The sequence below is a fragment of the Wickerhamomyces ciferrii genome, contig 00257 (assembly GCF_000313485.1).
Source record: "Wickerhamomyces ciferrii WGS project CAIF00000000 data, strain NRRL Y-1031 F-60-10, contig 00257, whole genome shotgun sequence".
Taxonomy (NCBI): domain Eukaryota; kingdom Fungi; phylum Ascomycota; class Saccharomycetes; order Phaffomycetales; family Wickerhamomycetaceae; genus Hansenula; species Hansenula ciferrii.
The window spans coordinates 1-16,300 of record NW_011887483.1 but is presented as its reverse complement, the minus strand read 5'-3'; the positions used below and the strand labels follow the sequence as shown (position 1 = coordinate 16,300).

At 29.1% G+C, this 16,300-nt stretch overlaps 4 protein-coding genes across 4 annotated transcripts; 3 read left to right on the top strand and 1 right to left on the bottom strand.

Moving 5' to 3' along the window:
* Positions 1–607: 607 nt before the first annotated feature.
* On the top strand, positions 608–2,014 carry BN7_6220 (uncharacterized protein; the record flags this gene model as incomplete). The annotated part of the gene is made up of 1 exon (XM_011273201.1): positions 608–2,014. One exon carries the CDS (start codon positions 608–610, stop codon positions 2,012–2,014), a length of 1,407 nt encoding a protein of 468 aa, XP_011271503.1.
* Positions 2,015–3,500: 1,486 nt separating this feature from the next.
* BN7_6219 (sterol desaturase family protein) lies at positions 3,501–4,454 on the top strand (the record flags this gene model as incomplete). Its single annotated transcript, XM_011273200.1, has 1 exon — positions 3,501–4,454. The coding sequence occupies one exon, from the start codon at positions 3,501–3,503 to the stop codon at positions 4,452–4,454; it is 954 nt and encodes a 317-aa protein (XP_011271502.1).
* Positions 4,455–4,796: 342 nt separating this feature from the next.
* On the bottom strand, positions 4,797–6,542 carry SAM3 (bifunctional polyamine/amino acid permease SAM3; the record flags this gene model as incomplete). Its single annotated transcript, XM_011273199.1, has 1 exon — positions 4,797–6,542. One exon carries the CDS (start codon positions 6,540–6,542, stop codon positions 4,797–4,799), a length of 1,746 nt encoding a protein of 581 aa, XP_011271501.1.
* Positions 6,543–13,246: 6,704 nt separating this feature from the next.
* Positions 13,247–14,434, top strand: BN7_6217 (uncharacterized protein; the record flags this gene model as incomplete). Its single annotated transcript, XM_011273198.1, has 1 exon — positions 13,247–14,434. The coding sequence occupies one exon, from the start codon at positions 13,247–13,249 to the stop codon at positions 14,432–14,434; it is 1,188 nt and encodes a 395-aa protein (XP_011271500.1).
* Between the last annotated feature and the right edge of the window lie 1,866 nt (positions 14,435–16,300).

Below are 16,300 nucleotides of genomic sequence, written 5' to 3'. Positions count from 1 at the left end.
CTAAAAACATGTCGACGGCCAGAGGCCAGAGATATGCACAAATCTGCAGCTCAAATGGTAGTCCACATTTTGAAAACTTGAAAACCAACTAAAAGTTCGTCGACATGTTCAACAACACGAGTAGACAATAGTGAAATATCCAACACAAAGATGGTTATGCAAAAGTACATGCATCAAGTAGCTATGAATTTATATTATATTATTGTTTTATTTTTAAAATTCATCAATAGCTTCAATATCTCTTTATTGCTGCCTAAACTCATCATTATTACTAATCACACTAACAAATCTTTGTCAGACTGCCAAAAATGGTCAAAAATCACCAAAAATTGTGAAAACAGGGAGTTTTTTGAAATTGGTTTTGGATCCCAAAGCGGTAATTGTAGTGGTTCTACCACTATAGAAGCAGGAATTTGCAGGAATCACATACAATCGTTTGAATTACTCTATTTGATTGATGTTTAAAGTACACAGTTTTTATATAATGATCAACTTATCAACTCGTGGATATTCATGAGGCTCAGATATATATGATTATAAATATGCCATTCACTTTGGAACCATCACTCGCTCAACAACAGATCAGATATCTTAAACTTATATAACCATGACAATTTCAAAATCTTTAATACTTAATGTTTTCACAGTGGGATCCCCAGGATTATGGACAGATCCTAAAGATACATCAAGAGATTTCACAAGAAGCTTAGATCCATGGATCAAACTAGCTAAAATAGCTGAGCGTGGGAAATTTCATTCATTATTCATTGCTGATCATCTAAGCTTCTTTGATACTTATAAAGGTCCAGGAAATTATGGATTACCTGCAAAGGTTGGTAAGTTTTCTCCAAGAGTTGAGCCATCAGTTGTAATTGCTGCATTGGCACAAGCTACAAAAGGGTTAGGTTTTGGTATAACTTTCAGTACAGTTGTCGAACATCCTTATCATTTTGCAAGAAGGTTAGCCTCTCTGGATTTATTAACAAACGGTAGAGTTGGTTGGAATATTGTTTCAAGTTTTTTAGATAGTGTTGGACCAAACTTATTAAACGGTGAGCCATTCCCAGAACATGATGAAAGATATGTGAAGACTGAAGAATTTGTTGAAGTTGTCTTGAAATTGTTGTTATCATCATGGAGAGATGATGCTGTTAAATATGATAAGGAGCAAGGCATATTTGCAGATCCAAATTTACTTAGAAAAATTAATCATAAGGGGAAGTATTTCAGTGTTGAAGGACCTGGTATCACAGAACCAACTCCACAAAGGTTTCCTTTGATTATTCAAGCTGGTACTTCAGTTAAGGGTAAACAACTTGCAGCTAAATATGCTGAGTTAGTATTTGTTGATGGTAGATATGGTGAAGCCCTAAAGAATGATATCAAAGAGATTAGATCATTAGCAGAATCATATGGTAGAGATCCAAAATCTATTAAATTCGTTGCTGGAATAAATCCAATCGTTGGTAAAACTCATGAAGAAGCTTTAGCAAAAGTTGAAAGAAACAAAAAGTTTAGTTTGCCAGAATATGGTGAAGTTGGATTAAGTGCAATCTCAGGGATTGATTTTAGTAAATTTGAAGATGATGAAGAAGTTGATATTAGTAAATTATCAAATGGTTCAACTACAATGACAAGAAACATTAGTAAGAAATTGAAAAAGAATAAACCAACAAAAAGACAATTATTAGATGTTTATACCTTGGGTAATAGTAAATTTGTTGGAACTGCATCAGAAATTGCAGATGAATTTGAAAGATGGGTTGAAGAATATGATATTGATGGGTTTAATTTTTGGCCAAATTCTTTCCCAGATGATTTAAAATCGATTGTTGACTTGTTAATACCAGAATTACAAGCTAGAGGGATTTTCCATAAAGATTATACATCAACTACATTAAGAGAAAATGTAAACGAAACGAAGGGTAAAACCTTTCTAGGTAGAGATCATCCAGCCTATAAGCTCAGATGGCAAGCTGATAAAACAAAAGAGGAATTTGAAAGGAGTCTGTGATTATTATGTATAGAGACTATATATAACTTGTATAAATCAATAAGAAGTCTTTGTATCTTGCCACACGATAATACAATAGATACGGCTGTTCAGCTTAGATTTCAAGTCATCTAGTCAAAATAAGTACACTAATTATCTGAGTATATATAAGGTTATATATATCAATCATTCAACTGGATAAGCAAACAAGTAAAGATTAAAATAAGAAGGTTATCGCATTGCCTTCATGTAATACATAGTAAAATTGTATTAGTAGTTAGTTGTACGTGGAATTAATGGATATTCATGGTATTCGCGAATTACACCTTGTAGCAATAAACGAATCTTCATCGTATAGACAAGAATTACTTATTTGACATTTATTAACCGAATGTGACAAAATTTCTTATACGTGTATCGGAGTCTATCGATTGGATAGAATGTAGATTGAATTCTTTAAGATCAATTTGTGCATTCTTAGGAACGATATGATTGTATTCGTTAGATATAGGAGATATACGTTTGATCCATATACGATGTCAGAAGCGCTGGAGATAGAATCAGACAATCGACGCGTACTTTAACGAAAACACTGAAACAGTAAGCTTCAAAGATTATAAACATTTGAATAGCATTGATCAATTGCTTATAATGAATAACACTTTAATCAATGAATCATCAACCAAATATTCACATGTTCTTTTATTAATCAAACACAGTAAAAGCTCTTAAAGTTTAAATTACGTTACATCGTTTGGAAATTAACGAGCAATGAAACCTCAATTAAGTAGTATTTCCTAAAAGAGTAGTTTAATTGAGTATGTGTACGTAATCTCTGAGGTAAGCGATGGGCATGGTAAACCGTAGGAACCACACTCATCTCGTTTAACGTATAACAGATAGATAGCTCGTTTAACTTGCTAGGTTGTATAACAAGCGGTGATATAATTAATACTCTATTGATAAATGTGTTATATAGTCAATTGAGTATTGATAATCTCATATATCTCATAAAAGACATACCTTTTTTACCAAAATACTCGTGAAATTCCCAGATCTCAACCTCGTCTAGCCTCGTTTAGCTCATCTGTCTCGTTTAGCCTTTGTCTGTCCCTACCGATTCCCAACAGAGCACGAAAGTTTAAATTTAAATTTTCAAAAAAAAAAAAAAAAAAAAACTATCGTTTGGTGATTTTTCGATTTGGGAATTTTTGAAATGTGTGTGTTGATTTTTTAATTGTTTGATATTTAAATATTAAATAAACCAAAGCCCACTTCCATTCTTTTTTGCCATCAACCTATTATAAATACTGAGAAAGGTTACTCTTCTTATACAAATCATACCTCATTAGCCCCCATTAGAAGATCAAAACAGTTGCCATCATTTCAACATGAGGTTAGTATCGTTCCACTTTGTTTTTTCTCGTTCCTCACATGTGTTTTGTTAAAAACTCCCGCTATGATAAGATTCAACATTGAGAGATGAACAGAAATCGAAACAACGAAAATGAAAAGAATCTCAATACTGACATCTTTTAGTAACGTTTTATCAAATTCTCCAATTGATATTATACCAAATTCAACATTTTCACAAAATTATCAAATTTTAAGTTCTTTAGATAGTTCATCAGTTCAATTAAATTTCCTTGAAAAATTATGGGCTTCATATTATTTATATATGAATAATGATATCTTTGCTACAGGTTTATTATTCTTTACATTACATGAATTAATGTATTTTGGTCGTTGTTTACCATGGTATATTATTGATTGTATTCCATATTTCCAAAAATATAAAATTCAACCATCAAAAATTCCTTCAAATAAAGAACAATGGGAATGTTTAAAGTCTGTTTTAATTTCTCATTTCTTAGTTGAAGCTTTCCCAATTTGGTTTTTCCATCCAGTCTGTAATTTAATTGGTATAAGTTATCAAGTTCCTTTCCCATCATGGAGTTCAATTGCTTTAGAAATTTTTATTTTCTTCTCTTTAGAAGATTTATGGCATTATGTTTTCCATAGAGCTTTACATTATGGTGTTTTTTATAAATATATTCATAAACAACATCATCGTTATGCTGCTCCTTTTGGTTTAGCTGCTGAATATGCTCATCCAATTGAAGTTGCTTTATTAGGTTTAGGTACTGTTGGTATTCCAATGGTTTGGGCTTGGTTTTCACAAAGTTTACATTTATTTACTGTTTGTATTTGGATTACTTTAAGATTATTCCAAGCTGTTGATGCTCATTCTGGTTATGAATTTCCATGGTCTTTACATCATTTCTTACCTTTCTGGGCTGGTGCTGATCATCATGATTTACATCATCATTATTTTATTGGTAATTATGCTTCAAGTTTTAGATGGTGGGATTTCACTTTAGATACTGAAGCTGGTCCTGAAGCTAAAGTTGAAAGAGAAGAAAGAATGAGATTAAAAGCTGAAGCTAAAAAATTAAAATAATCAATATTCAATATTAGTCACCTTATCAATTATCATATACCAGACATTATGAAATTATAAAAAAAAAAGAAAAAAATAATGAAAAAAAAATCGCTAATGAGTTATCAATTTTGTTTTTCTTTCTTGTCATACTTTGTAAAATATATATATATCCATTTATAATTCGGTTTTCATGAGTTTTTTTTTTTTAAATCTTCATTTCCTTAATCATCATACATTTTATAAAGCATATAATAAAGAAGAAATTAAAAAATTAATATATTAAAAGATATTATCTGTAGACAATCTAAAATTAAACAATAAATATAAAAAAACCACTAATTATTAAGGTATATAAAACAATCAACACCACCAATTATAAATTCTATAATATAAAGGTTTTGAAGCTAAAATTTCAGCATCTAATTTTTTTTGTGCTTTTAATTCTTCAATATCTGGATATCTTTTACCAGTATCTAAATCAATTTCATTTAATGGTATATAAGGTTTTTTGAAAAATCTTTTTGAAATTAATCTATAACCTAACCAAATAACAATCATTAAAGGTATACTTAAACAATTTTGGAAAAAAGTTAAAACATCAGGACCTGAACCAATTGGATAAACAGAAATCCAAATTTCACCAATAATAATTAAAATTAAAATAATCGCACCAATAATTGAACCATAAATACCTAATACAGCTTTAAAACCTAATTCTTCTGTAGAGCGACCTTGTTTCTTTAAAGCTAATCTAAATCTAATATGACTTAAACAGATTGAAAACCATGTGAAAAATGCACTAATGGAACATAATGAAAATAACCAAGTGAAAACTGTAGATTGATTATCTGAAGCAACAACAAAACATAATAAACCAAATATAGAACTTGTTATAATCCCAACTAATGGACGACCTTCATTATCAATATATGCAAAAATTGAAGGTAATTGACCCGAGGCACCTAAAGATTGAATAACTCTTGATGATGCATAAACACATGAATTTGCCACTGATAAAACTGCAACTAAGATAACTGCATTCATAAAATGACTAACTTTAACACCAAATTGTCCTGTGTTACTTAATGCAATAACAAATGGAGATGCACTAATATCTTCACTTGATGAACCACCTAATAATCTTTCATCAGTTCTTGGAACTAAACAACTAATAACAACAATTGTGGTAATATAAAATAATGCAATTCTCCAAAAAACTTGCTTTGTAGCTTTGGTAATGTGTGAAGCATTTTTACTTTCTGCTGATGCTAAAACTGCTAATTCAGAACCACCATAACTAAAACCTGCACTAATAAAAGTTGAACAAATTGATTTGAAAACTGGTGAGGCAAAAGCACCAGGATCATGCCAATATTTAGCACCAATATAACCTTGAGAATGTGGACCACCACCTGCAATTAATACAATACCAATGATGATAAAAATTACAATTGCAATGATTTTAATTATTGATAATAAAAATTCAGATTCACCATAAGCTCTAACACCAAATAAATTTAATGTTACAACGAAAACCCAAAATATAGCAACCCAAGCCACTGGATCAATTTGATCATTCCAATATCTAATAGTCATTGAACATCCAATTAATTCACTTGGAAATGAAATTAACCAACTTAACCCATAATTTGATGCAATAGTAAAACCTAAAGCTGGATCAACAAATCTTGAAACATGAGAAGCAAATGAACCACTTACCGGGTAGGCAACACTTAATTCAGCTGCAGCTTGAATAACACAATAAATTGCAAAACCAACAAGACCAAATCCAATTAAAGTTGCACCTGGTCCTTGGGAAATTGAATAACCTAAACCAATAAATAAACCAGTACCTAAAGTACCACCATATGCGATCCATTTAATATGTCTTTTTTTCAAAGATTTTCTTAATGGTTGATTTGCTAATATATAATTTGTACGTTGGTTTGGATCTAGGGTTGATAAATAATCTTCATCATATTGAACTTGTTTTCTTTTAAATGAATATGATAATTTATTTAAAGTACCTGATGGAGCTTCATTATCTAATGATTCTATAGATTGAGTTGAAACTGGGTTTAAACCCTTTTCTAAAGAGTCAGACATGTTGTTATAAATTGAGATGGATAATTCAATAACAATGTATCAATTAATAGTATATTCTTGTGTCTTTGATGTGTACAGTAGCTAATATACCAAGGATATGATGATTATATAAGGACCTTTAATACCTCTATAGATATTCTTCTAATTCAATAGACCCAACAATTGAATATACCTATATATATAAACCAAATGAGAAATGAAGGTATATAATCCAACAATTATATATATTCTGTTGAAACCACTCAACTTTTCACTCAGCTGAGTCCTTTTTAATCATGTTTATATAAATTTTTGCACTCTTCAAAAAATGCGATATCTGCCAAAACAAAAAAAGAAATATTTTTTTTTTGCTGCCAAAAATTTGGAAACCGTTTGGAAATTGAAAGCCGTTTAAAAATAAGCAGACTTAAAAGAAAATTTAAACAGACTCACAAAGGGAATTTAAACAGAGATGTAATAAGTCTTTGTAGAATTTTCTGTGTAGCCAATTGTTAGAGTATGTTATTCTTTGCTCTATGTTCTCCCTATTGTTAGATATGTTCCTGTTCATCAGCCCATAGTGGGAATTAATTGAATTGTCTCAGTTGACAGCTGGAGTGGGCTCAAAGTTCAAACTCGTAAAGACTGTGACTGTGGCTGGCATTGTGAGTATTCATGTGAGCACTGTGTTAATGGTGATGAGGAAGGTTGTAGTTGAAGAAGTATACAATAACATGGGAATCTCTGCCTTATATATAATCAGAATCCCCGTACAAGCACGGTATTAGAGTCATACTACTTATCACTTTATCACTTGTCACACGATCGACAGCCGTTGGTGTACACGTAAATTCACGACGTTGTGCTGGTAAACCATAAAACACATTCGCGGGTGCTGAACAGACTCTATCGGAAAACAAATTTTTCAGCTTGTCAACTTACAAGTTTATATTTATAATCCTAGTGAAGTATAAAAGGTAATTGTCTGGTATTGGCATATTCACGGTATCCATTACTATGTTTTGAAATAAGGAGATTGTATAGGGATGTTAGGAATAGATTTAACATGAGACCATCAGCTCTCCTGTTACGTGTTAATAATCTTATATATCTAATTCATCTAGTACACTTAATAATTAGGTTGATTGGTTAACAAGAGTTATATGAATATATAGTATATACATATATCCAAAGATCAACTTTATTCAATCGTAATGGATTTGATGAGTTATTCTTGAAATATATATACCCTATTTTTTGGTGAATGACTCGTAGTTTTTGTTATAGTACTTAGCGCTGAGTTCTGATAACTTAAAGACAACCGAATAACATGGTTCATGATATATATATTCCTAAGAGTTCAAAGATCGAGAGAAATATATATAATTCTTTCAAGTGCTGGTATTCTTTCAAGTGCTGGTGGGTTATATTTATGAATTTGTCTTTGCTTATATAATAATAAATCACTACACTCCCTTACGCGTCGACATATGTTTGATCCAGACAACAAATAACCGACGCGAGTAACTCGAGATCATTAAAAATTTTCTTGAATCTTTTTATCTTTAATTTTATATTTGGACATGATGAGAAACAACTACTATTTTGGTTTAGTTGTAATGATACGTCCTAGGTCCTTTAATCTTTTTAATATTGGGCAGTAACTTGCAGTTTTTTGGTTTTTCCTAGTCCACTTTTGTTAAATATTTGTTGTCTGAAGACGTTAAATATTTGTTGTCTGAAGACTCCCTTTGAAGAATCCTTCAAGATGATATTTTAGTTTTTTTAGTAATATAGAGTACTCCAGAGGTATTCATGATATATTTGTTAATTAATCAATACAGAATTTTAAAATATTCATTTGATCGCATATAACATTATGTGTTGAGATTTGAAGATTCAAGAAGTTCTTGTATGGTTAATTTATCACAAATTAAAGATCACTATAATCTACAATTGAAATTCATATGTTACAATAATTTCCATTCAAGTTGATTCCAAAGATTTGATGAATTTTTGATTAATATATGATTCAATTTTTTCAATCAAGATCATATTGAACTTGTAAATCATATCAATCATAAATTACGCGTACAATTTCAGCCCACGTATATCCAGATGTTATCATCATGCATTTTAATTCAACAGCCCTAAATTTAAGTAATTACTAACTCTCTCCAAGTGGGATCTTTATTCTTGATTATAATCAAATCAATCTTCTTGTAATATTAATTAGTAGAACTGCAATTGAATCAAAATAAACGTGCACTAATCAATATTTTATAAAAGTAATTTTTAATAGTTCAGTTATTTTTACACTCCCTATTTTTAATTACTAAATAAACAATTATCAATCAGCTTTACTTTCTTTGATATTTAGTTGAATTATGATCATGGTGTTCAAATTTGTCAGTACTCCTACATTGTTATTGAACTCCTTCTTTGACATATGTCAGCGCTTGTTTGATCTAATTGGGACGTTCCACTACTGCTTTGTACTTTGTACAAGGTTATAAGTGGAATATATTCCCACCAACTTATTATTAATGTCACTTTCGTCATTTGATTGATCTATACTGAATTATTGGAGATCAAAAGGCCATATGCATTCAAATTAATTTTATAGAAGCAATTCATGGTTGAATAGAGGACATACGTATACTATAACTTCATCATTCAACTTTCATTCAAATTGAAACAAATTTGATGAGTTTATGATTTGAATAAAAATAATATTTTTCTACTTCAAGAGATATAAAATGTAGATAATTATATGAATCACATACACTAAATTAGTAGTAATTAGTTGTCGATATAATCACTACTTATCAACCTTTGTTCTATAAGCTGATTAGTACGTCATAGTTTTGAAATTTCGCGATAAGTTTTTCATTATAAAAAAAAATCATCAAACAATTATGAATTGATATGTGTATGAACTGTTAAGTCCAGTGTATTTTTTTTCTTCATGCTTAGATGAAGTGAGTTGATGAAAGACTTTTGAACGTTGTACATTCACCAAATTCATTCATATCGAACTTTTTACGTACTTGGCTTGGTCTTATTATGTTTCGAAGATTTGTTAAACAAGTGAGTTATCGTATTATGGAATTTATTCAACTAGGAAAACTAGATACCATAAAGATGGATGTTGTATGGTTCGATTTTTAGGGAGAGATCAAGTCTATGATTAAAAATATCTAGCTGATTTTATTAATATATCTGCTGTCGAGGACCCAAGAATTTCCTAAGAGGTGATTTTATTTGTTATTCTCTGATATACTAACAATTTTTTCATAGCTTTTTTGCGCGTTTATTATGTGAACATTTTATGTGGACTATTCTTTAATGTTTTATTGTTAATGTGTCTCATTCTCTCGTGAAATGTAGCTACGATTTTGGAAAATGTGATTGATAAATGATTATAGATTCAATATAATAATCATTGATACATTGATGAAAAATGAATTGAACAAATTGATTTATGAATCAAATACATCACTATATATATGAAACATTTCTCCATTCAATCGTAATGGATTTGATGAGTCTTGTTATTCAATATATACAAACTATTTTTTGATGAAAAATATGTAGCTACCTACTTACAAGTTGTGTCCTCGTTTTATTATATCATGTGCTATGAAAGATATCTTAATTAAGGAAATTATAGTACCTGATACCTAGTATTAATTGAGAGTTTGGATATCGGTAAATGCGTCTCTGAATCAGCTTATCAGTATAACTTGTAGAATTTAACTTCTTTTATGAATTTGTAATAATTTGATCTTTGAACTTGTTATACATAAGCTAGATACCATAGAATAATTTGATCCAGACAGCACATGAATTGTAATTTTTTTTTAATTAAATTTTCCCAATGATTCTTCTTTCGACTCCTCGATATTCAGTTTAATTGATTACAAAAATTTTATTGTTGCCGGCCTGTTTGTGATATTTTCTTATTTTTCTTGCTTTTACATTTAAACAAGTTTACTTTGAAAATCGACTTAAACGATTTTTGAACATGTTGTTTTGGCATTTCCTCGTTCTGATATAGATGTTTTTGATATTCCATCTTAAAGCATCTGACGTGGTTACGTTATTTTATATTGTTTGTTCTATCCAGATATTCAATATCAAGTCCTTTGTCGAAAAGAATCAAACTTATTGGTAGATCAAGTCATATATTCAGTTTAAGTATACCATAGAAGTAATTCATGATTGTATCAAGATCAATAACATAAAATATAATTACTTCATCATTAACTTTCATTCAAATTGAGATAAATTTGATGAGTTTTTGATTTGAATATATGTCAATTTCCATTTTTAGAGTTATAGTATAAATGTAGATACGTACAAAAAGTCAACTCTCAATGCATCTTTGAATATATTGTTATCGATATAATCACTACCTATTACCAGCTGTTTTGTTTAAATATTATTGAAATTTCGCGACAAGGATTTACTCGACATACCAAAAATTGAACCTGTTAAAAAATCAAACTTGTGATTACAAGAAATTGATCATCTGAATCTATCAAGTTCTGAACTCTGATTTGTTTTCACCAATTAGATCTATTATATTTTTTACCCTATTTGTTTTGATGTTGTATGTTGTATGATATAGCTATTATATCGTATGACAAGTTGATTGACGTAAGTTTTTTTGTTATAGAATATATTCAATTAGGATAATTAGATCATATAAAGATATGAATGGTACATGAGTCAATTAGCTTAGCATTGAGTTAAGCTACTAGGCATTGAATACATTATTTAACCAATTACATTGCTGAATCTAAAATTCCTAATTGAAATTTTATTTAATTTAAATTATTCAATGTAATATTAACGATTTATGAATTAGATTGTGATAGTATTAGTCAAATCATAATTCATGATGAAGATGACGTAACAGAAAGTGAATAGTGATTGATAATTGAATGGATGCATTTTGCACAGGTGAATGACATGTGCAATCTTGGGCTCTTGTGCTTGAAATATAACGTTTTTAGTTGAGGATATAATTTTACCACGAGTTCATAAGCAAATTTCTGTTCCAATTATATTAAACATTAAAACAATGGCTGCGGCATTAGAAGCTTCAGTTCAATTCAATTTAATCATCAATGTTTAATTTTCTGAATTAATTACAAGTTGGTATATGAATTGATTGAAATACTATATATATATATGAAACATTTCTTTATTCAATCGTAATGGATTTGATGAGTCTTGTTATTCAATATATATGCAACCTATTTTTTCACAATAGATCTATAATATTCATGTAGAAAAATTCAACAACATAATCATAAGCAATGAAAGACTAAGTAGTAAGTAGTAAGCTGGTCTAAGGTCTGAATCCATTACCAACTACACTTTCAAATCATTAAAGATCTTCATACATATTTCATGGACCGTAATTAGAGCTGTATATCTCTTGACTCTTGACTCCTATGTATAATTAGTAGGTATTAAACTTTGTATCATGACAGTTTAATTATATTAATATGAATCCTAATTGATTAAAAATTCAAATTATCCGATCTATTACTGGTTATAAAATTTCTTTATAATCATGTATGTATATAGTACATATGTCATATGTCACATCCTACATAAATGATAACCGTTAGAATCTAGATAGAAATCCACCAGTAGAATGAGGTACTCAAAAGATGTTCGAGAACGTTTATATGCTTGTATAGTTGATCCTATATGTATTACCTAGAAGCTAGATGTATGTTTGTTGTATATCCATGAGAATTATAGATGATGGATTACTTGATCATATATAGAATTGTTCTTATAGGTTGATTGATTATCCAAACTCCGCTTAAACAGAGAAAGTTTTAGGCGGAAGGAGATCAGGTACGCGTAATGGTAAAATATTTAGAGGGATAGGCAGAGACAATCAAGCCCAACAGACTAGAATCCTACTCTTTAAAATTAGTACAGATCCTTATTCTACTTCATTTCCGTTAAAAGACGTGTTGATAGTAAGTGACGACACCTTGTGAGTTGTAGTCATTGGGGATAGAATTACTTGGTATTCACCTATAATTTGTGGTGCTGTGATATATCGGTGACCTTGGAGTCCTTGTATAGATCTGGTCAACTATGGTGAAGTAAACCCGGGGTGTGACTGTGACTGTGAACATTGAAGTGTTTGATTACTACTTGATATTGTTGATCAATATTGTTGATCCATTAATTTCCAATTTGATTCAAATATCCGTGTATTAAGAGATTAAGAGTCTATCGGTGGTACAAGAATATATCGGTCGATACAAGATCTGGGCCTAAAGTTAAGACTATCTAAATTTAAACTCTTTATAAGCTTAATAGCAATTATTATTTATAGCCACCAACAACTATACTTTACTATCACTTACTAGTGTTAGCTGTTATTGTTTGTGACGTATTCTTACTTTATTGTTCATATTTGCTCTTCGTCGCCCGCACAATTTCAATTTGTGAACTGAAAAAAGAGTAACTGATGGCTGATGGAGTCAATGGGAATTAGTCCAAAAGAAGCAATCGACGGGTCTTGGAACTATATTGTTTACTAAACCAACAAAGTTCTAAGCCTATGGTGATTACTGATATATAAATGATGGATACCCCCATTATATTGAGCGGGTGCTCATGGTTATGTTATTCAAGTGGTTTGAGTTACTCAAAGGATTCTTCAAAGGATATTAGCTGCTAACATAATGAACCCACCAGATTATACAACACCGGTTGATGAACTTCCCACATATAAACCAACTTTACTCTATTATGATATTGTGCTATTGAAAAGAGAATTAAATTCACCTTTTGATATTTCCAAGAATAGAAAATGGGATATAGCTATAGTGGAAATTAATTCAACTCAATTAAATTTATACAAGATTAAGAATCTAAACAATATAAATCAATATCTTTGGAAATTATTAGATTATAATAATGATTGTATGGATTCAATTGATGAAAAAAGATCTTTACAACAAAAAATTATTAAAACAGATTCAAATTTTACAAATAAATCATTAATGGAATGTTTACTACTAGGGAATTCCAAATCAATACCATTAGATATCATCGAACCATATATTGGAACAAGATTAAATTCATATACTTTACAAAGTTGTAAAATTGGTTCTGCAACTGATTATACCAAGAAAAACTATACTTTAAGATTAAGAATTGAAATTCATCAAATTTTATTATCATTTATTAATATAACAAAATTTAATAAATTTTTCAATAATATTTTGGTTGCAATTGATTTATCAAAACCTTTAGAATTAAGATCTGAACCAAAAGAAAAAACTGTTCCTAATGAAATGTCAAGATTTAGAATTGAAAATTTTCAAAATTATTATCAAAAAAATTGTATTAATTCAAATTCAATATCAAATTATAGAAGAAATACAATTAATTATACTTCAATAATAAATAGGGAAGAATTAATAATTGAATCTCAAAAAAACAAACAAAGATCAAATTCTTTAAATGATCTAACTCATTCTTCAATATCATCAAATTCAATAGATTCTTTAGTTTTATTATCTGATTCAGAATCTTTAGATTCATCTGGTTCATCTGGTTCATCAGATCCCAAAATCTCATTTAATAACATCAAAAATGAATTCATTGATGAAAATTTAATCTATTCATTAACTTGTATGAATTCATTAGAAGCAAAGAATGATTGGAAAGGAATAATAATAATATCAGGTAATCATAAATCCCAAAAATTATCAAAATTTCAAAATAATGAAAAAGATTCTGAATACAAGAATAAATTATTTATAAATAATAATTCATTAGAAAAATTTCATAAAATTATTTCAAATGATTCAATTAATTCATGTAAAGAATTTGTTTTAATGGATGTTGGTTTAGTTGAAGGTTAATTAACTTTGTAATATAAGGATAATAGGAGTTATGATTTTTTGCTTTACAATTGCATACATATTTATTAGCATCATATATAGCATAATGTATTTATTTATTAACTATTTAGAATATAATATGTAATTAACCGCCCAATTAACCACCCAATATAATGTCTACCTAGTTATAAGTTATATGCGCGAAATATTTCTTGTATTGTTGAGAGTTTAAAGTCAAGTTCAGTATACTTCTAACAACAATTATTTACCTTCCATGGCTATTGATATGAAAATTTCACCAGAACATTACTATGACTGATAATACACCATTACTCATCACAAAAGATCAATTCATCCAACATTTCAAAGATACTTTTGGATCAAAAGAAATTGATTTCCCAAATGAACAATTTCAAACATGGAGAGATTTTTTCAATCCTGAAATAAAGAATAATATAACTGAAAATGATTTAATTGAAGCCGTAATACTTTCATCTGATTTACATGATATTTTATCACGAATTGATGGTGTTGCTTCCATGGAGTTTTATTTAAAATTACCAAATCAATAAACTACACTGATTTAACAATGATGGAATTATCTTTAGATGAATTATCTTTAGATGAATCTTATGCCCATCATTTTGAGAATTCAGAGAATGATGATAATTATATAGCTAAAAATTCTTCATTTGATGGTGAATACTCAAGTATTGATTTTCAAAGATGGTTAAGAATAGTGAAACGTCGCATATTATTTAAAATAGATGATCCCAAGGATATGGGAAAGGATATGAATCAAGGATTAAATCATTATAGAAAACTACCAATCAATAACGATATCTCATATGATTATCATACAAGTTATAAGACTGAAGTTATAAAGGTTTTAAAGTCAGTCTTAATACCTTGTATTGAAAAATTTAATGTTTTATTCAATGGTAAACTTGAGATATATGAACAATTGCCCATTAAAACTGATGAGTTCTTTGAATATTATCCTTTAGGAAATAATAAATTACGTTCAAGTAGTTTATCAAATGAGACTCAAACTTTAGATATTCTCATTGGTAGTTGTAAAGATGCTGCTGACAGATGGAACATTGAAATTAAATCATCAAAAGATATCAATATCTTACTTGAATTACTTAAAGGTAATCTCTCAAAAGACACTATAGATTTTACAAGGGCAAATTCACTTTTATGTGAATTTTTAATTCTTCAAATTCAACTAGGTGTGGGTGATATATTAGTTACAGATGGTTCCCAATTCTTATACATTGAATTATACTATGTAAGCAAAACATTGAATGAAATTAGTTTCAATTATTATGAATTCAAAAACAACACAACAAGTCCAATTACCCTTAAAGAATTTTTCTTCTCTTGGTTTTACAAGAGAATCAGTGTAAACTTTAATCATAAAGTGAAGTTATCTAAGCTTATAAACATACATCTGAAAAAGGCTGATGATGTAAGTAGTACAACAATACCAGATGCTAAACCCAATGGAAGATTTAAATTTGGTTTCAATGATGTTATACAACCAGTTGACCACACCATTCAAAAGCCAATTGATACCAATTCAGATTTCAAATTGATTAGTATTGACAAATTTAATAAAGAAGCTGAATATCTTCTTGTTTATGATTTTTTCTATAATGATAAAAGAAGAAAAGATTTGAATTTAAAGAATTTAAAAGATTTGGGTAAGATTGAAGAAAGTAGATGGTGTCAGATAATAACTGTTGAATCAAAAGATTATTCCAATTTTTTTGAAAATCATGGTTCTGAAGATCCAACACATGATCATATTTTCAAAATAATTGAACCAAGATATTATTATGGTGCAATTAATAAATATTGGACACCATTAACGAGAAGCTT